At 40.1% G+C, this 22,528-nt stretch overlaps 1 protein-coding gene across 2 annotated transcripts in view; it reads left to right on the top strand.

Annotated features, from left to right (window-relative positions):
- The window catches only part of nck1b (NCK adaptor protein 1b), a 40,239-nt gene extending 19,391 nt beyond the window's left edge, over positions 1–20,848 (top strand). The window contains exons 2-5 of one of the 2 annotated variants that reach the window (XM_037693836.1): positions 5,411–5,461; positions 7,088–7,328; positions 19,666–20,420; positions 20,531–20,848. In XM_037693836.1, coding sequence (XP_037549764.1) covers positions 7,103–7,328; positions 19,666–20,420; positions 20,531–20,731 — 1,182 coding nt within the window. In that variant the 5' untranslated portion in view covers positions 5,411–5,461; positions 7,088–7,102 and the 3' untranslated portion in view covers positions 20,732–20,848. Of the gene's footprint in view, positions 1–5,410; positions 5,462–7,087; positions 7,329–10,715; positions 10,809–19,665; positions 20,421–20,530 lie in introns of those variants that run through there. The other variant, XM_037693837.1, reaches the window with a different exon arrangement.
- The last annotated feature ends 1,680 nt before the right edge of the window (positions 20,849–22,528 follow it).

The following is a 22,528-nucleotide window of genomic DNA, read 5'->3' as shown; positions in this document are numbered from 1 at the left end:
AGTCTTACTTAAGAAATGAACAGAAACAGAGCAGCATTTTACACTGAAACACTTCACCTTCCAACCCACTAGTTGGCGCCTCCTTCTGCTTTAATGGAGAGCTGACACAAAATGACTGTGGCTTTGACCAGAGGGTCTCGCAGTAAAATCACACAACACAACGTTCTTTTTACAGATCAGAGAGCAGGTTTCTCTAAAGCTGACCAACGCTTACTTTAACTTTCAATGGGGGAAAAAAAAAAAAAAACGACTTTCGACGGAACACAGCGTTTTGCGCATGCGTCAGAATACGGCAACACTTCGGCAAGCCGGGCGTAGTTAGCTTTTAGCTTCGCTACTTAGCTCTTGAAAAGACTTTAACGTCACTTACACACAGTTTGCAACTAAAAAAAAGTAACGATTAAATCTGACAACTTTGATTTTACTTCAGACACAGCATTACTGTGGTTAGCCGATAGAAGACAGATCTATATCGTAGGCTAAATTTCTGTCGTTTCTACCGTGTACCGTATATATCACGCATTCCTAATATTTATCTACTATGCACTTATATATTTAAAAAACATAAACATTAGATTTGAGGTAGTTTTAATAGAAAAGGTATTAGTTTCTGTTGGAAGAAAACATTCTCGCTTGTGTTGTTTACACACCCCCCCCCCCAAAAAAAAAAAAAAATCACACAAGGTTCAAGGTGACTATTGTTATTCGCATCACACGTGGTACATAAGAATCAGAATAAACTTTATTGGAATTGCACTGAGGTACAACGCGAATATGTACGTACAGTCGTCCGAAAGATGGGCGGAGTGCACGAAGCTGCAACTACAGGAGAGCGCGGCCATTTTATCCTTATCAGATAATAATCTTAGATAGGAAAAGGGGGAGAAACATTAGGGTAGATAGTGGTATTACAAAAAAAGATCTTTCACATCTTGTCCATCAGGACACGATTTGAGACATCAAAAAAACTCTACCAGCAAGCACAATTAAAACATGATTACATTTGCATTTGACATTGAGGTGTTGAGATTTGTCCATGAGCTTTTTTTCCAGATCAGCCACAGTTTCTGAGGATGTTCTGTGTGCTTGAACTAGCTTTAAGAATAATTAATTAGTAGTATGTCCGCAGCAAAGCTGTCCCTACATTACATTACACATCCAAGCATGAAAGTAATGAGAACTGTTTAATCTTGTCAGGTTGTTCTAATAAAACACTTAAATGACACTCTAATTTTTAACTAATAGAGCATTCACTAATAGAGATAAGAATTGTATAATCATTCCCTAAAGGAAGATTGTGGATGTAAATAAGTCAAAAGTACATTATTTTAAAGCAGTAACGGCACATCTCCCCTCTTCTTCTTTTGCTGTTTGTGAATAACAAACAATACAGCAACTTTTACCCTATATCCAGGTAAATGTTAACAAGTTAAGGGTCAGTATGGGAGAATGATGGCACAGAGGTTAGAGAGAGTAGTGGGCCTGTGATCGGAGAGTTGCCGGTCAATCTCCGGTTCAACTCCCCTGGCTGACAACATCAAAATGTGGGTGGAAAAGATGAAACACCCACACCTGCCTCAACCCTCATTTGCCCCACTTGGCCCCTGAGCAAGGATCATGAAAGGGCCACTAGTGCCTCTTTTCCATTAGTACCATTAGTACCGGTACAGCACAGTTTGACTTGGCTCGGCATGGTATGAGTTGTGTTTCAATTATACTTACAGTAACTGTTCTAGTGGGCGGGTTCAGCTCGAAGCCCGCAGGAGCACACGAGGCCGGGGCCTGCCTGATCCCGGCCTCATGCGCTCCTGCGGGTCAGCAGCATGGCGGATCTTCCGCGGTGACCAGAGGAGCTCGGAGCCAGGGAGATGATGCTCTGCCCGGCCTGAGGGGACTCCAAGGCTCCGGTGGAGAGGACCCGGGGGACCTGTGGAGCTCAATCTAGCTCGCTTTGAATTTTGTCATCGGCCACAAAGCACAAAAAACGCCTGTACTTCAGCATTAGACCACGGTGTTGTCATTGTTTTTAACATTTTTTAAATAGGTCCAGTCGCTCCTCGAGTTCGAGTTATTGCAAATGGCTGATCGGGTTTTGTAAAAGTTTCTCAACCAACCAGTGACTCCACCCCCTGACCAATCAATGAACAACACTGTTCTGATGTCACGTTTTAGGGCCAGTTCGGCACGGTTGGAACCTCAGAGAAAAAGGGACTGAAAAAGGGTCCGGTTCCACGAACCATTCCTAGTGTACAAGCCTTGGAACCGTGCCGAGTCGAGTTGAACCGTGCTGTACTGTTACTAATGGAAAAGTGCCAGAAGTGTAAGAGGAAACCCAACATCTTATCTCAAAGGTGTGATGTGGTGATGACAGTTTGTCACCAGCCAATCACAGGATTTAAAAGTCTGACACATATGTGCATATTCTTTAGATGTTGATCAAAGTCAGTTTTTTTTTTATTGGCAATGCCAATTTTTTAAAAATCTGTTCACAGGAAGCTGTTTGTAGCAGCTGATGTTCCATTTTCATGCAACAACAGCTATAATGGGGGAGTGGTGGCGCAGAGGTTAGAGAAGGTGGGCCTGTGATCGGAAGATCGCCGGTTCAAGCCCCGGTACCGACAACATCAAAAATGTGGGTAGGGTAGGTGAAGCACCCACACCTGCCCCCACCCTTATTCACCTCACCCTGGGCCCATGAGCAAGGCCCTTAACCCCCATCTGCTCCCTAAACAGGTCTCTCTTGAAAATGAGTTCTCGTGGCTCAATGAGACTACCTGAATAAATAAAAGGTAAATGAAAATAAAACAACAATTTTGTCCTACTATGGTAATTGTTATGTGTGCACAGGCATTTCTGCAGATTAATTGATCTATTTCTAATAGTGTGCCATGCCAGTGTTAAGTTTTACTGCGTACCTTCTATGGTTCAACAGTGCCCATTATCTCTGTAAGCTCATTTCTAACTGTGCTTGATTGGTGCATTAATGAATGGCCAGAGACAGCTTTAAGAGGGGCTCATTTCTGCTGCCGTGTTGTAAAATAGTTTTATGACAAGGTCTTAAGTCATGGTGCAATGAGCTTGCAAAAACCTGCAATTTTGTCAACTTATCTAATGTCACATGTCCTTATTTATATTCAGTGAACTTGGTCATTAAATGTGTGCTTTTTCTTCATCCCAGACACTTATTTCCTGCACATTGGTTCATCTCATTTAAAAGTCGGAGGCTATTTGAAAGCGATAATTCATTATATTTACTGGCTATTTCTACAAATTAAATTTTCAGTGTTTATTTTTGCATATCCTTAAAACCTTTTTCAGTTCAATTTTAAGTCGTTCAATAAATATGGTTGGTAAAAAAAATTTTTTGGTAAGGTTATTATTACCGTAATAAATATAATAGTATCCTTTCAAAGATGCATTTATGTTACTATTTTCATTTTTATTTATTTATTAAAAAATTTTTTTGGGGGGGGTACAGGATCAAATCAAACCAAATGGCAAACATACTGTAGTCCAGATGAGATGACAATACTGTGCTGTTTTAAAGTTGGCCTTACTTATTAATTTAGCTTGGTACTGGGGTGAATGCAGATCCATTTTGAACATGAATGTGACACTATTTGAACAGTTTTATCTGCCTGACCTGGTATTTTATGCGTTGGTGCGGCGACTGGCCTTGGCTCCGTCTGCAGCTGTGCGATTAGCTCAGAGCATCTGTCAACTTACTTTTGATCTTCCCTCGCATCTGCACTGTCGTAAGTCATTGTGACACTAATATCTACTTTGTGCTCAGCCACCTTAAATTTAAGAATGTAATGACAGTTGAAAAAGGTGAAGCTAAGATACAGTAATCGGTCAAAAAAAAAGTGAGATTGTTTAGAAAGGAAAACCTCTTCACTGATGATTCTACCGTGAAATGGTTGGAAGTGGAAAGTGGGGGGAAAAAGACAGGAAGCAATATCATAAATGGAGATGAAGCTCATCTACTCTCGTCTGCCTCCTTGGCAAGCAGCTATTTAGTCCAGCCCAGGGAGTGGAGAGATTGTTGCTTTTGTCTGCGTGAATGAGGCACTCGAGGAGAGTAAATCAGCTCTTTGTTTTTGTGTGCCGCTCCCTTGCATGTCTTCCAGTGTTCACTGATGTAATTATTGATGGGGGGGGGGGGGGGGGAGAGCAGGCAAAAACATGCCATGATTAAACCACAGTGCACACCCATATGTTATTTGGTACATCCCGTTTTCCTTGTGCATTTTATTTAATGTAAGACAAGTTTTGTACATTTCAGGGGGCTAAGAGGGTCTAAACTCAGCTGTGAAATGACTGTAAAATATAATTTACATTTCATTTCTTGGAAGAAACGGATTCCAATTGACATCTGGAACATACTGTTGAATTCTCACCTTCGGTTATGCTGAAGCTCTGCTCATGTTTGCTTACGATCAGGTTCTGTGCCCATCTCAAGGCCAGCTGTGACTGAAACCTAGACACTACTTCTGCTCCAAATAAAAACCCAGAGCGCTCTATCAATGAAGTCAGTGTCTGGTCCCTGAAGTCAGTCATGGGGGGGGTGAAACTTCATCCACTCCCATGACATCAGAACAACTAAGCAGCCCCTTCAGTAGCCCCTCACTCCTTCAGTGCTGACTCAATCTACAGTGTTAATAAGCATAACTTGACTTTGCTAACTTCTGTCAAAGTTATAGGAATAGTGGTTGTAAATATGATCATTATCACGAACAAACTCTTACAGTGGTTCATAGATCTTTAAAGCCATAACTTCAGATTATAAGATGACACTGCAGACAATGGAGACCTGATCGTTTCTTATTCAGCTCATACGAGCACTCCGTTTAAAAAGTCTGCATATATGAGATGATCTTGAGCCAGAGCTAAATTTAATACAGTAGACCCAGTAAGACATTTCTAGTTCATAATGTACCCTCATTGCTGACGAACAAAAAATGTATCTCATATCTTTGTCGTTCTCCTGGCTTATGTTTTTTGTGGCCAACGCAAAAAGACAATCGTTGGTCTGCTCGTCAAAGGAAATCATCCCCTCACGGAAATTTAGAAAGAATTGAGATTCCCAAAAGATTAGTTTTGTATGCTGCTAGCTGTTGGTGTTGGAAGACTGAAGAGAAAATCAATGTATCTGTTATTTCAAGAGTACAATTGATGGAGGAGAATTCTGTCTGGTAAGACTAAACTGTGGAAATGGGCGCTGGAACGTTCGCAGCGTTCAGACACAGCTGCATTATGTGGATCTTCCTGTCCACACCTTCTTCTTGGCATGATTTATACAACAAGAAACCGCTTTAAGTTGACATCTTTGTTCAAATGAATGGATACAGTAACGTCCTTGTCAATCTTTTGAGTGAGTTTGTGATTTTTCTGTTGTTGCTTCTTCTAGATCAGCAGATGCTCCAGAGCCTGTGAAGTTTTCAGCTTTGATGCAGAACAGGTATGACTGTTGATCTACTGACAATTTCCAAATTAACCCTTTTCTACGTTTTGAACCGAGAAATATGCATAAAAACGGAGCAAACTGAGGAAAATCAAGATTTGAGAAAATTGTTTGGATGTTTTTAAAGCAGCTAAAAACAAGTTGTGGATATATATATAAATATATATTTAAATCTCGGTTTAGAGAAAGAGTTTGTTTCTAATTGCTGCTAATTGCAAGTGCTAATAACTACAAAAATCTTTGTGTTGCTTATAATGCTGCCCATAGGTATGGAACACCAAAATGCTCAAAATTAAATAAATATAAAGATAATGAAATAAGTATAAGCTCGTTATTATGAAAATTAATTTTTATTCTTTTATTTCATAATGGTGTTTTTCATAACTGCTTATTTATTTCATAATGCCACTTTTCAGCAGAATGACTTCAGCTGTCAATCAATGTCAGTGGGTTGGACCTTCACGCCCACTGGCTGATCTCAGCCCCATAGAGAGACACTTTTGTTAACCTAGGAAATAAATATGGTCATAAACAGTTATCAAAGTTACTGAAATCACAAAGAAATTACATTTATCACAAGTGGACTCATGCTATTAACAATTTATATGATAATATTTAATAATAATATAGTAATATATTAAGTTTTGTTGACCATTAAAGTGCATTTATTAAGGTAAAAGTTAATGGAGATGCACCTTTGCTATAATTTAGAGCAAACAAAAAATTGTTTATGTATTAATCTTGTTAAATTCAAAGAACTAAAACAGCGATTCCTCCCGTGCGTGCTCCCGCGGCGCCCATCGATTTTTGCCAGCCCGTCACTTTTTGTCATGACACCTGTATCTTCCGAGAACGTAATCCTCTGTTTGATCTGCTAAAGTTACCCGAGCTGAACGAAGTTCATGCAGCTCTACCATCCTTCATGACTGTTGACCTAGCAAGTCGCTGCTAGCTGCTAGGCTAGCTGTGCCAGTGAGCAGGAAAGCTAATGGATGTGAAGGATCAGCCAGTGGGCGTGAAGGTCCAACCCACTGATGCTGATGGACAGCTGAAGTCATTCTGCTGAAAAGTGGCATTATGAAATAAATAAGCCGTTATGAAAAACACAATTATGAAATAAAAGAATGAAAAATTATTATTATTTTTTTCTTATTTCATAATGTTTTATTTATTTAATTTTGAGCATTTTGGTGTTGCATACATAGGAGAACACTGATGTTTTCAACAAAGTCCATGCTTAATAATCCAGGATTACAATCCAACAATTTTCAGTCAGGTCATCTGGACAGTTTCTTTTTTTTTTGTGCTGAACCGTTTCACCTTCGATCCGGAAGGCTTCATCAGTCAAGGAAACGCACAACAAACTGATTTTTACCCCAACAGCTTACCAAAGACACCATCTTAGCACCAACATAACTGGTTTGTTCCACTTTGGAGTAAGCTGTTGGGGGAAGAATCAGCTTTGTGTTGTGTTTTTCCTTGACTGATGAAGCCTTCCAGATCGAAGGTGACACGTTTCAGCACAAAAAAAAACAACTGTCCAGATGACCTGACTGAAAAATGTTGGACTGATGTTTTCACTTTATTCAAATTAACAATCATTCTAATGCATCTCTTTATCAGTTTATCTAGTGCAAGATGACCGAAGAGGTGATTGTCATCGCCAAGTTCGACTATATGGCCCAGCAGGACCAGGAGTTGGACATCAAGAAAAACGAGCGTCTCTGGCTACTTGATGACTCCAAGTCCTGGTGGAGGGTTAGAAATGCCACCAACAAAACTGGCTTCGTCCCGTCCAACTACGTGGAGAGGAAAAATAGTGCAAGGAAAGCTTCTATCGTCAAGAATCTGAAAGACACTCTAGGTAAATTATTATTTTTTTAAAGTATTGTTTTCTAAATTGAGTTGGTTTTGATTTTTTTACATGGAGCTTAGTAACTGATAAACAAGTTATTTAGGCCAACTCTTTTTGACATTACATTGATTATTTATTGTATTATGAGACAATACAGAAAGAAGCTACAGTACCAGTCTGATGTCTGCCTGGAATACTTTCTTCTTAACCTGCACAAATATTAAGACATTCACATCTTAGGGGTCTTTCTCTTTTAAGGTTCTGATTTCTTTTATCCATTGATTTACTCAGAGGACAAAGTTGTTTTTAGATTTTAGAAATTTGAAACTTGAACAACTGATTTTAATACAGATATATGTTGGCTTAGATATCTTTTTTTATTTATGTGTACATTTCAACCATCTGTTCAAGAAAACACAACAGTCACTTATTTTTGTAACTGGACATGTTTTGTCTCTGCTGTCACTATTATGGTAATATTTCCAGTCTTCTATCTGCCGAAAGCTTCTCACAGCCACATCTCTGTAAGCATGCCAAGGTTACCATTTGTCTCTGTGTAACGCTTCTTGATGACAGATATTCATGATAATTTGTGTTGCGCACGTGGACCGCTGGCATCCAGTCTGGAACAGATAACTGGGCATTAGATCTGTCTGATTTTGCAATTTGATTCTTTCTTTTGTGGCTTTTTATTTTAAAGCTTTATGTTTAGTGTGGTGCATCTTATCTGCAGGGGATCTTCAAATTAATCAAAAAATTGAATGGTTTGGTTTGTGTACTTTTAATCGTCGTGTAAATGTTTATGAAACATTCACACTATCGTGATCCATTTTTCTTCCGTACAGTTGTACGGAAGAACAGGAGAAGGGTGCTATGTTTTTTGGTATTGGTGCAACTTTAGCTTTTTGAACTATTCAGCCTTTTCTGACACTTTTTCCTGATAGAAAATGAATTGAGCTCATTTTACATCCTTGAAATCTTTAGATCTGTTTACAACCTTTTACTGCTCCTTTCACATTTTGTTCTGGTTCAGCTTCTTTCAGCTTCCTTGTGCAAGTTTAAACTTTTTTCAGCTACTTTCACTTGTTTTTTTTATCTGTTTTGTGCTTGTGCTTCTTCTAACTTCTTTATAATGTCAGCTTGTTAATACTCCTTTCAGTTTATTTCTGCAAGTTTCAGCTTTTTCTGCTATTTCAGCTACTATTTAGTTGTTTTTATGCTCATTTTAGCCTTTTCAGTTAATGCCACATTTTTTGCACTAATTTAAACTTTTTTCTGCCTAATTCAGCAAAATTGTGCTCTCTCCACTTCTGGTAATTTAAACTTCTTTCTGCCTTTTTAGCTACTTTTCAGCTGTTTTTTTTTTTTTTTTTTTGGTGCGCTAATTTCAGCTTTTTTCAGATAATTTCCACATTTCTGCTTCTTTCAGCCTAATTCAGCAAACATGTTCCTTCTTCTTCCTTCTGCTAATTTAAGCTTGTTTTACCTGTTCAGCTACTTTTTAGCATTTTCTAGCTAATTTTGGCTGTTTTCAGATAAATTCCAAGGTTTTTTTTGTATTTTCTGCAACTTTCAGCCAAATTAACTTCATTCTGATAATTTCAGCATGCTATGGTCCTTTCAGCTTAATTATGCTAGTTTTAGCATTTTTGCTATTTCAGCTACTATTCAGCTGTTTTTAGGCTAATTTTAGCTTTTTCAGTTAATTCCTTTTTTTAGCTCCTTTCAGCTCTTTCTGCTTCCTTCTGATAGCTTAAGCTTATGTACTGCCTTTCAGCTAGTTTTCAGCCATTTGTTGCTTTTTTCAGCCTTTTTTAAAGATAATTTACCAATTTTTGTGCTAATTTCTGTTTTTAAACCTATTTCAGCAAGTATGTGTTCTTTCTGCTCTTTTAGGCTAATTTAAGCTTGTTCTTCTATTTCAGCTACATTTCAGCACACTTTTTTTTTAAGCAAATTTCAGCTGTTTCTCAGCAAGTTCTTGTGCAATAAGCATTCACACTGCATTTTTGCAGGAAATGCAATTTCTCTAGTTAATATTTGGATCAGTTCTCATTAAGTTTTGTCCAAACTCAATATGCAAAAGCAAATTCTTAATAGGAGGGACTGCAGTTTGTTGTGGTAAACACATTAATCTTTGTCTCAGTTTTATCTATATAAATCAATTCATCGCATGTTTCAGTTTATACTGACAAATATCACATTACACTTGAAGATGTGACAGGAAAGGTGGCCTCAGGTCTTTTGCTTAATAATTGATGTGGTGAAGATGATGAACACCAGAACAGGGCGATCTGTCGGAGGAAGCTGTAGGCCCTAAAGTAACATTTTTCCTGCAGAAATTTGTAATAAATGAGGATGTTCTGGGTGGTACTTGTCAGAAATGTGTCATCAGTTCCCAACTGTATCTCGCACTGCAGTGTTTTGCAGAGCACTTATCTCTTGGACATGGGAACTGTTTCTTCCTGTTGGCTGTAACACGCTTTTTGCACTTACATTCAGTAATACTGGAGCAGTTTGTGTACTCGGGGAACAATATTCAGGAATAGGATTCTCTTTTCATTGAAATACAGCTGGTTGTCTCATGAATTATAACCAGATGACCTTTAACTGCATCTATTGATCAAATTGCTGTTGACTGCCACAATTATTTATAGTTGGACACTTTAAATAAAACACAAGGTAAAACTTCTCATGTCATCAATAATTAGTAACACAATTATGCAAATTCATTTAGACTGTTTTATAATCCGTGACTATATTTAATAGCTTCAAAACCTGAGCCTGGTTGCGTTCTTTTTGTATTTATTTGTGGAAAAGCCTTTGGATCACTCCATGTGGGAGGGAAAAATCAGTCTTTTATGGGTGTTTTTGTTGTCAGGTGCGAAGTAGTTTCACAGTTTGAAAGAATGTGTAAGAGTATGGTGTGTCTGACTAAGACTGTTTTATTGTTTGACTGTGTTTCTGTGTTTGAGGACTCATGTTTCCTGGGTTTGTTGTAAAGTTATGAGTGTCTCTACAAACTGTTGTCATGTGACGCAGAGAACTCACTGACTCAGAGCCATTGCTACATCCCCACAGTTTTCTAAGCATTCTCCCCTCTCATAAATAATAATACTCTTCATATTTGTTGAGAAACCAGCCCTTTTGGTGTTCATATACTGCTCTCCTTTTATTTTTTATTTCCTTTCTTTCTGTCTTTTAAGTTTCAGCCCTTCTTTCTTCTTCCACTCTCCATGAGGCGGCTGTAGTCGCCTTCCAGAGTTGCTCTGGAGGCCTCTTTACCCTGCGTGCTCATTGGCTAACCCCTGACCACATGATCACAGAGTGGGCTGCCCTTCTCTTTAGTCCTCCCAGCTCTTTGGGTGTTCACATGGAATAACTACAGCTGCAGTGGGAAGAGAGCTGGGGCTGGGAAAGAGACGAGACAGAGGGGGAGCGACAGCGAGCCCAAAATGGACATGGCTAACCTATTCAAACATTTCTTTCGTGAGTTTTTAACCTTTTAGTGGCTACTCAAAGTACCGGTACTTTTGACCTGTTTGTTCTGTAAATCTTTTATCTAAACTTTGAACCCCTTTCTTAACTATGAACAGTTTTCCCCCCCCCTCTTTCATACGTTTTCTTTGGTTATAAATTCAACTTCTCAACGTCAAGTTAAGTAAATAATGTGTTGAAATCTGAAGGAAGGAACAGATTTTGCGCCAACATGTTTCTGACAAAAAGTGGCCGTGCGGGTGTCTTAACAGCTTTTGAGGCTGTGTCTGTGTGAGCGGCTGCAAAGACTGGGTGGATATGCTTTTGAAAAGCCTTCTGCTAAGCCGAAGCCTGTAATTGCCTCAGCAAGCTTTTCGTCTCTCCCTCTTTTAAACACATACACACACACCGAAATCAGAGATTTTCTTTAGTCTTCTTTTCCAGCATTTGCTTTAGTGAGTGATTTGCATCTTGATGAATTACTTGATCTTGTTTAATGACCCCTCTTCTCTGCTCTGTTCAGGAATATCTCAAGACAACCAGCGCCTGTTTTGTTTTTTCTACCCTCAGGGCAATCTCACTCATTCTAGGAAGGTCCCCCCCCCCCCCCCCCCCCCACACACACACACTCTCTTACACACACCCTACAGCCGGTCATGAGCTACAGTTGAAGGGACGCAGGGTTTTCATGTTGAACACTGTAGTCATTGTGTTAAGAGGAGGAAGGGGGTTCTTGATGATTGATGGGAACCAAGCTCCAATCTTCTATACCTCTCTTCGTTATCAGAGGAATTTCTTTACTCGTGAAGCGCCGCGGCTCGTGGATACTTCACTGACACTTTTTCACAAGGTTTTGGCACACACGCTTGCTGTAATCTCACCTTGTAGCTGCTGAGTGGTATCTCTTGGCCCTTTGTGAGTTTGTGCCACTGACTGGCTTGCTTGGAGTCAAAACAGAGGTGAAGAAGATAGAGATGAGCTAACAAACATTTGGCTTGTGTAAACGGAGAGCTGCTGGTTCCTCTTGTCTCTCTTTCTCCCCTCCCTCTGTTTTCCTGTTTCTCAGCCTCCCCAAACTCTAATTTGAGCCACATTTCTCTGAGCTTTGGAGAAGTGCAAGCCAGAGAGGAAGTCAGAAGTTGGAAGGAAGTTTGAATCATGACTTACAAACTGGCTGTTGGACTTTTCTGGGGGTCTATCGCCTTTTACTCCCTCACTCCCAATTCCTGTTTGTCTACTCCAAACCATTCAGGCCTGTTTCCTTACCGAATTAGCTACATAAGTCATCTGAGTTACAGTAAGAGATTAGTGGGAGAGTTGTTGATGTCACATCAGTCTAAGCTGTATTTCTGTTTTAAAACTGTTCACTACTCTTTGTTTTCTCATCTCTTCCTATCAGAGGAAGTGAGTAGTGGTCTGGGCTTGTTGGTTGAACAGTAGCCAGAGGTGTAGACATGCTGTTAAAGACGAGTATAGACTTCTACAGGTAGTTTTAAACTTGATGGGCAACATTTCAAATCTGAAGTGTATCCCAGATTTATTTTAGCCATTAGTAGGCCTGTCACGATAACAAATTTTGCTGGGCGATCAATTCTCTCAGAAATTATTGTGATAAACGATAATATTGTTTGAAATTTGACAATAATTAGTAATTGGTGTCAAATTTAAGAAGAAATGTTGGTTAATTTGTTTTCCATGCAGAAACTTTTTTCGACCACTGAATGGCAGTATAAGACTGTTTGAACTGAAGGATGGATGGTGAGAGAGCGAGCAAGAAAAATGGGAGGAAGGCTCCTTGACGTGACATGGGCTGGCTCCCCTTCCTTTTTTCGGTTCTCAAAATGGCGGACACTCTGTGTGGTTTGAGCTCTTTAGCATAGCATTTTTCACACAAAGCTTTTAATGAAAAATCATTAAACAAGTTCTCAGCTTTTTTTTGCAGAGAAACAACTTTTTACACAAAGGCACGGGTTTCAACTGTGAATGTTTTGGAGCTTCGACAAGACGGAGGTTTTTTCCAGAGGTCGGTCTGTTAGCTTAGTTTGTAGCTTAGCTTCTCGGCCTAGCTGCTTTTAACGATCCAAAAACACGATTTTGGACGGTTAAATGGATTTTAAAGAGAAAAGAGAAAGGGAGTGGTCAGTGAAGAGCACCGGAGTTGAGCTTTTTGTCATCCAGTGTCTTCAGTAGAAAGAGAGAGACACGAAGAAATGATAAAGCCGATAAATGAAAATGAAGTAAATAATTTTCATTTATCTTGCGGTTAACTGATTTATTGTTTATCGCGACAGGCCTAGCCATTAGCTAGATTCAAGAAAAGTAAAAAAATATATAATTGGAAGTTATATAATTTGAAGTACTGGTAAAAAAATTGTTGTTTTTTTGCATATTTGTAATTACAAATGTACAATTGTGTCAAAAGATGCAGTTATTTATGAGTAAATGCTCACTCTAATGACATTTACTTTTCAGTCTAAGACACGGGTGTCCAAAGTGTGGTCCGAGGGCCATTTGTGGTCCGTGGAGTGATTTCATGCAGCCCACAACTGTAGTTTAAGATGGTATCATTTTGGCTAGCAGGCTTAAGAGGTTGATGCAGACTTTCTACAAATTTGTTGGTAATCCTTTTTTATGTAATGTTTAGGTTTAACAGCAAAACGGATGAAAAACGATCTTCTCAAAATGAGTAATGTTAAGCAAAATACAAACATTTGGCTATAATATTTTTATTTTCACTTCATGGTACAAAGCACCAAAAACCTTTACTGATTTCTACCAGAAAGGAGACTTTTGGATAATGATTCATAAAACTTGGTTAAATATTGCAGTTGATAAAACGATCAAGAGGGAAACTTGACATTTTTAAATGAATATAATGTGGTGTCATCTACATACGAGTTGATCAGCTTTATCAAACCTTCTATGAATCTGTTGTAGCGACTGACATCTGGATGATTTTTCAGAACTTCAATCAGACTTTTGGGCCGTCCATGGTCCAAAAGGCTGATCGACCCCGTTTTAAAAGGACACTTACTCAAATTATGCTTTTGTTGCAGAGAACAGACTAAAATGAATTTTCCAAACATAAAAAAACCCCAACAAACTTAGACCCAACAAATCGAATAAATCATATCCTTTTTAATTAAAAAAAAATAACGTTCGTGTTTATGAGGCTTTTAATGTTTTGGATCTACAACAATTTCAAACCTTCACCACCAAAATTAGTAATTTCTACAAAATATTGTTCACGTTGAGAGTTAAATTCACATTTTTGTGGCCCATGAGTCCCTTCATCTTGATAGTTTTGGCCCACATATAAACGTATGGACACCCCTGGGCTAAGAGGAAATGGTCAAGTGGCTAAAAAGTTAAAAATTTGATGGCTTGGAAAAGAGAACGTCCTTTTCGGGTTCTGTCAATATAAACTTGAAAACCATCATTTTTTTAGATACTTTCAGATACTTAAGTTGTGATATTGTGAAGACTGCTACTTTGCTAGCAGTTTATTTTTGGTATGTTTAGTTTACCTAAACATTCTGTTGGCTAGCTCAGCTCTATTCAGAGCTAATAAAACTGCGCTTCTCATGAACTCTGTTCCATCGCAGAGATCGATGGCTGCCTGCTTTTGATGTCTGAGCCGACCCAAGTTGAAAGAACTCTGCACGTTTCCTGCATCTGTCAGCCATGTTTGCTGCTCAACTGGAGCTGTGGTTTTTAGAGGCAGCCCCAACTACTAAAACTCCAACTCATTCCAGAGTGCTTTACCTCTGCTTTGATTGAGTCACGCTGTTGCTGAACGAACATGCTGTCATTATATTTAATGTGTACGTCTCATACTAAACCATGTGGCTGACGGTTGCTGTTTTCTATTACCTGACAAGACACATTGTTGTCAGGGTATGAGTTGCTATCGACTTGCAGCACTTCCTTAGAGCCTGACATCAGGTGACGATTATTGCTCCACAATAATTGAGGCAACATGGCCAAAATTGCGACGTAGGATATGATGATAACTTGTTACAGAATAGCTGGCAGGCTGTTTTGCACTGAACTGACAAGGAACAAAAAGTCTGTCAAAGCATTATCAGACAGTCTGACGCGGGGTGTTGTCGTCCACAGAGGAAAAGCCCTGGAATGGAGGGAAACCGAAGGGTCGAAAGGGTCCTGGCAGACAATGGACAGCCAGTTAGTGTAGGCAGGCCAAAGTGAAAAAACAAAACTCATTCCTGTATGTCACCGGTAAACGAACAACTCCTCGTGCTGCTGTACAACATCTGTAAACAAAAAAGCTTCCTTTATCTCCGAGGAGTTTAACATATGCTCCTCGTCATTGTTTGCAATGATTTACTGTCATCTGATTTTTCTGTAATTTCCTTCCCCCGCAACCATCTCTCAGGAAATGTGCAGGAAAAGATGTGACGTGGTACAAGAGAAGCTTCATACACACGGCATTGGTTCATTTCTGTCGTAAGGTTTTCCCTGCTTGCAGCATTGCAGCAGTAAGTTTTTTAGAGGAAGCTGAAAGTGTGTGCATACAACACAAAGTTTATCTAGTTGGCAGCATTTAGGATTTATGCCAGGTGCTAAAAGTGAGGGTTATTTTTAGACTTTATTCTCTTCTGTTTGCCAAAAAATAATTTCCAGTCATTCACAAGTTTTTAAAGTAAACAAATATATTTACACAAAAAGTGTACATTTATATGCAGTAGAATAACCCTGTTTGTCCTCGTATGGGTTTTATTGTTATGAAATTACCAATAACCAGTGTCCGTTTTCATAAAGTCCAGTTCGGAAGTTGTGCATCCTGCTTTTGAAGTGCTTGCCCTTACTTAGCTAGACACTTCATCTTTATTCTTTTATTTTTTTTTTAATCTTTTCAAATCTACAACTTTCTCTCACTTTCAGGGTACAAAAGTAAGATTTCTGCTGGTTAGAAGATTTTTAAAATGTCAGCATATGTACATGTTTGATACAGAACAAAACACCCTGACAGTCAAGGACAAATATGACTACATCAGTTACTGACACCTGAGCATGATGCACCTGTGTCCTCTGGAAACACACTTCCATTCTGAGTGTCTTGTGAAAAAAGATGCTATCTTTGCCCAACTGTGAAAAACAAACTCAAACTTGCTTCTCTCCCACGCATCAAACAAGTTTAACCCACAACAGAATAACAGATGAGCCTTCAGAGAAACATCTGACAAAGTTGAGTCAGGTCCTCTGGACAGATTCTTCTTTGTTGAAACGTTTCGTCTTTTATCCAAAAGACTTCTTCAGTTTGAGGAGCTGCAACAAACTCAGTCTTATAAATAGCACCTTCTCGTAATGGATCAGTTTGTTGGTGATAGCCAAACCTAGTTGTTCACATGCCATGTAGAAGGAGAACCATCAACCTAACGGCTGATCGTTAGTGCCCTGATGGCCGCTTGCTATTCACAGAGGGCTGTGATACTTTCAATAACAACATAGTAAAAGGGCGACAGTTGAACACGCAGGCCTCCACCCCTGTTTAACAATGGAAGAGTTCTCTTCAAAAAGATGGCTTCTTTTACTCCTCTCAAACCATTGTTCCTCTCTATCAAGGATGTGCCCATCTTCACCCCTGAAAGAGTGACCTCTGGCCTGCTGATGAGTTTAGACCGCAGAGTCCTGGCCTGATGATGTTGCTCCTTTGTGCTGGGCCATCCCTTTGCCCAGTGGCTGTTTAGTTTCCCCAATGTAAATCGAATGCTGTTATTGCAAGTATCACTCAGCCCTCTGTGAATAGAATGCAGCCATCAGGGCACTAACAATCGATTGTAGGCTGATGGTCCTCTCTTTGCATGTGAGCCACTAATTTCAGCTCTTACCAGCAAACTGGTTGATCCAATATGAGACTGAGGACCTACTCAAGCTTGTTAGATTTATCTACCAGGATTATTCAGCATGCATTAGGACACCTCAGAGAAGCAGTTACCCTCAATAACAGCCCTCATATCTTATTTATTTGAAGCTGTACAGGCAAATCTAAACTTCCCATTATTACCTTGTTGCAGATTGAGCATCTAGTCAAATGCTATGGCGCTACTTTTTTTTTAATGCAAAGTGATCATGTGACCATAGCCAAAAGCTGTATCTGAAAACCCCTGACATGTACACTGATAAGGTTTTTACCTACTAAGAGAGATACAATATAAACTGTTATCTCTTTGTTCTCATTTGGAACTAAAATATGCCTTTTCTTTATTCAGAAATGACCTCTAGCCTTTGTTTGGAATGTAGTAAGTTATTTCTAACTGGGCCAATCTAATCTAACGAGGTTAAGTCAGGTCCTCTGGATGGATTCTTGTTGAAATGTAACAAGAAGAATCCATCCAGAGGACCTGACTTAACCTTGTTGGATTTTTCTACCTGCATTACTGATCATGCATTGGGACATCTGGGCCATGATTCATCATGGAGCTTGCATATGCATGATCAGTGCTTTGTACATGTTATACTTTAAATATGTTGGTCTAGAATTTGTCTGCCATGTTTGCACATTTTGAACCAGCAAAGAATGTTACTGCTTGCGTGTCCTTTGAAGTTTTAGCAACTTTTTTTCTTCGATATCTATCTTGTTTTTGGTCTCTTTTGATTTGGCACTGTTGCAACGACGTGTAACTAGCATGTGCGCAATCCCTAACCTCTGCCTACAGACATCAGCTCTTAACACCCTGTCTGGAGTCTGTAGTTATGCACAGTGGTGTGACTAATAACAGGGTCTACCTGGAAGCAATTTGATGTCGGACTCTCGGCTCTACTGTGAAATTTGTCTGCTCTCCTTGAGTCAGAGGCACCTTTCAGTAACTGTCTATCTGTGGCGAAGCACATCTATGTTCCCCACTCAGATAACAAACACATCCACCATCCTCCCAGTGCTGTCTTGGAGGCTCCACCCTACCTCACTGTATAATTTCACACAGCTGTCTTGACTGTGCAAGCAATAGCCTTGCAAACGTAATCAGAAATTGGGTCTCAGTTTAAATATGCTCACCTTTCAGTCTGGTTACTCTTACATTTAATTTTTACTCTATCAGTTAGGCTATACACCAACATGATTGCAATGTAGTCATATCCAGACACCCTAGATGGAACGCTAAAGCTTTAAGTTGCCTGAGCTGTTGAAAACAGTGATGACCTTAGCACTTAATTTTACTGCTTGCTACACACATTTTCTACAACTCTTAGCATGCCAGTCTGCCAAGTGGAAATTCTTGTCCAGTTGAACTTAGACCACAAGAGTTTGGCATCGAGGCCTCACCGCCCGGAACAAGCTCTGGGTAATTTCCTTTACTGTGTGGAGACTAGGTTAGAAAGGTCCCATACAATGTCAGGATGTTGACTGTGTACAGATTAAAAGAATTCCCCTTTGTAAGTCGTCATTTATGAGTGTTCGTGTCTGACATGTTGCTTTTGAACAGAATGGAAATGCAGAGAATTGCTGCAAGTCTTTTATAGCGATCAACCAATTGGGGTTTTTCATGATACCAACTTTTAAGATATCAGGGCTACCTAATACAGACTTTTGAAGTTGAGTAGTTTAATATCTGCCCAATGTTACAACGAAACTGGTGACTGAAGAAATTTTCACCATTGACATGTCAATAGTAAAAATAGCACAGGGTTTAGAAGCAGTTGATTAAAATGACTTGGATGCTAGGGGGTTTAAATAACTCTTTAGTCTTATTAGACACCCTGCTGTTTGTATTTGCAGTCCTTAAGACTTCACAGGCCACAAGTGATGTCTTTGAGACAATGACTTTGCCTTGAAACCACACAGTAAACCCATTTAATTAGTGAAAAATAAGAGTAAAGCATAGTTGGCTTAAAATTATAGTTGATGTTCTTTAGGATCTGCTGTTCTAGTTCTGAAAAGGCTACAATAGCACCTTAAGTAAGTTAATTGACACAAGCATAAAGTATGCTCTGGCAACGTTCATGCAATTGTATTTTATGGCAAAAAATTGCTTAATTAATTGGTCTACTGATCAGTTATCCTCCTAGTTTTTTTTAATAAGCCTATGGTTGATCAAATCCTGAAACAAGTTTTCAGTCATCCCCACACGATTCATACGGTCAACTTGGGGTTCTTGAGAGCAATGAGATTTAGAAGCTAAGTGAAGTTCAGTGTTTGTACAGAAAAATGAACACTATACAGCTTTGGTGGAAACTTAATGAAGTCTGAACTTGGGCTGCTGCCGTGCAGACAAGCCTCAGGTGTCGGAGCGGTCAGGGTGATTAGCGCAATGTGATTAGCAACAAAGAAATGCCACTAAACCTTTTTGCCCCCACAGAGTACAAAGCAAGTATAGTTTGTAGCTGATTTCACTGTTGGCTCAGAATACAATACAATATTTTTAGTTTCCATTGGATTTGTAGGTCTGTGTCAAAAGTTTTTTATCCAACTTGGTTTTTAATCCCAGCACACCATTACTGTTTTAGTTTCCTTGGCACCTATGCTTAATCCTCAACCATGTATTGTGATTTGAAGTGCGGGGTGTTGGAAGAACTGTGATGTGGAAAAAGCCTGATATTTAGTCCCTCGTTGTGTTTTGACATAGCTTATAATAAATACTAAATGGTGTTTGATGTTTTTCTCTGATTGAGGTTTTGAACAGTAGTTCTATATTATTTATATTTTCTTTCTTCCGTTAAGAGTTCTTCCAGATCAGTGGAAAACTGTGAATATAATTCCACAAAGGTTTGTGTTAAACCTTTGACATCAGTTTTGATTTCCATTTAAACCATTTTGTACCTCCCAATTCAGGATGCTAGCTAGCCTTCGCTTTGCTTGACATGTTAGCAGTGGAGTCCTTAACGCTTCTCTTTGCTTTGCTTTCTTTAGGAATTGGGAAGGTGAAGAGCAGAAAGGGAGGCATGAGAGATGCCGCCTCCAACGCAGAAACAGATCTGAGTACAGATAATGGGGAGAGGCTGTATGACCTCAACGTGCCCGCTCTGGTGAAGTTCAGCTACACAGCGGAGCGGGAGGACGAGCTGTCGCTGGTGAAGGGCACGCAAGTGGTGGTGATGGAGAAGTGCAGTGACGGCTGGTGGCGCGGCAGCTACAGCGGACGGTCTGGCTGGTTTCCCTCCAATTACGTGACCGAGGATGTGGTTGGGATGGCGGGGGGAGGGGGCATGAGTGGACTCGGAGACCCAACTGGATCGCTGACGGATTCGCTAGCTGCCATTGTGAACAGCACGGCTAACGGAAACAGAGTGCTGCACACAGTTCAGGCGCTCTATCCGTTCAGCTCTAGCAACGACGAGGAGCTGAACTTTGAGCGGGGCGAGGTGATGACGGTCGTGGAGAAGCCCGAGAACGACCCGGAGTGGTGGAAGTGCCGCAAAGCGGACGGACAGCTGGGCTTGGTGCCCAAGAACTACGTCAACGTGTTGGACTCCAGCTCCCATAAATCCACAGCAGGACTGGCTGGGCCACCTACACCCGACTGCGACTACATCTCGCCTTCGGGAAGTGGACGCTTCGCGGGGAAGGAGTGGTACTACGGAAAGGTGACCCGACACCAGGCAGAGGTGGCCCTAAATCAGAGAGGCACAGAGGGAGACTTCCTTATCCGAGACAGCGAGTCATCGGTGAGTCACCAAGACCTGCTTCTGCAACGACTGTTCATCTCAGCCCTAGTCTTTAGCTGCTCTCAGATTCTGCCACTAACCTCCAAATTGTTCTTTTTTTTCCCCCCCAGCCAAATGACTTCTCCATCTCCTTGAAGGCGCAGAGCAAGAACAAGCATTTCAAAGTTCAGCTGAAGGAAAGCCTTTACTGCATCGGACAGCGCAAATTCAACTCTATGGAGGAGCTTGTTGAACACTACAAAAAGGCTCCCATCTTCACCAGCGAGCAGGGAGACAAACTGTACCTGATCAAGGCCCTGGCCGCCTCCTGATCCACCGCTCTTAAACACACACACACACACACACACCTACACACACTCACAGCCTTCCACATCAGTGGCTTAACACAGATACTTGTGCCAGAACACACACACTAACATACTTAACGCATCATGACTTAAACGGCCACTTTGTGAGCATTCCAAGAGGAAGTTGGGGGGGAGCCTGGGAGAGACATGAAGGGGGGGGGGGGGGGAATACAAAAGACTATGGACCCCTAAGAGTTTGACTACAGACCTCTTGGTCACATTTTAAATTATCCTCGTGTTAGGTCTTGTATTTCACCATATCTATTAGAGTTTCATTTAGTTCTTTTTTTTAATATATAATCTTTTTTTTTAAAAATGTGATTTTATTTTATTTTTTCTAATTACACCACACACACACACACAACATGGAGGTATTTTCGAAACATGTCGGCAGGTGAACATTTCAGCGTACTCTTTGCGTTAAAGCTTTCTACATCTACGACCTCTGCTAATTACAGATACAAAATAAGTGACCAAACATATTTATTCACATTTCTGCTAGGATTAATGTTAAAATTAAAATTTCACACTGTGCATTTGTTTTTTGTTTTTTTAATCCTTGTGCAAAATCAAACTATATAACAATCGGTTTATGTTTTGTACCAAAAAAAACAACAAACCCTGCTTGTTTCTCATATTGCTGTATCCACATCATGTGAATGTTTTTGAAGCTGAGGCAGCACAGACAGAAGCTCTGAATTCATAACTTTGCATGTTGTGCACACAAATGTAATATTCAAACATCAACCTTGCGTCTTTCAAAGGAGAGATCAACTATCCACAGACACGGTTGGAGTCCATCTGTGCATCTTGTGAGGCGCTTTTAAGGGGACAGCTTTCAGAATGGAGGAAGGTGAAGTGACGGTGGGAAACATAAAACGGCAAGTTCAACGGAGTTTGGAGGGGAAGTCGAGGGCCGGTCAACATGGTTCAGTTCGGGGGATGATGTCACCACTCCTGAATTAGAGATTACTGGAGGAGACGAGGGTCACCAAAGGGTCAAGTTGGCGCGGTTGCAAAGCATACACATCATGCACCCTCTTGAAGCAGAAGCGAAGAATGAACAAGGTTCAGCTTGGATAAGAAAAAAGCAGCTTGAAACGCTTTTGCTTGATATTTGTGCACCTTTTTCAAAAGCACAGGAAGGCTCAGACGTCTGTTTTACATGTGCAGCTTTGTGAAAATAACGTGAATGTTTTCAGCTGCGCACATGGTTTATATTTACAGCAAAGGTCTGGAGTGGATGGGCTTTTGACTGGTAGAGGACTCGGTAGTGAATGGCAGCAATCAGAGCTGCTGCAACTCTGGCAAGGAGCCGCTCCAGCAGCAGGAGGAGGAGGAGGAGGAGGATCACGATGCTTGCGATGACTTTTCCAGCTGTGGCCAACCGGACCAGAACAGAAAAAGAGCGAGGAAAAGGAAACGAGGACTTGCATACAAGTGGAACATGCCGAGTATCTGGAACGCCACGCCCAGTCAGTCATTAGCGATGTAAGATTTGAGATGGGAGTATTTGACAGCACTTTAAGGTCTAGTAAATACAAGCATGACAAAACAACAAAAAATCCTGCCACAAAGGAAACAAAACACCTGTATACCTTTTTATTTTTCCTTTCATGACCCAGGTGATTGACAAAACATGATAAAATATAGGGATGCACGATATTATCAGCATGGTATTGACCGATATTAGCGATAAAATTGAATATCGGACATCGACAATATATATATATATATATATATATATATATATATATATAT

The sequence above is a fragment of the Nematolebias whitei genome, chromosome 20, assembly GCF_014905685.2.
Source record: "Nematolebias whitei isolate Nwh7 chromosome 20, NemWhi1, whole genome shotgun sequence".
Lineage (NCBI taxonomy): Eukaryota > Metazoa > Chordata > Actinopteri > Cyprinodontiformes > Rivulidae > Nematolebias > Nematolebias whitei.
This window is presented reverse-complemented; position numbering and strand designations above follow the sequence as displayed.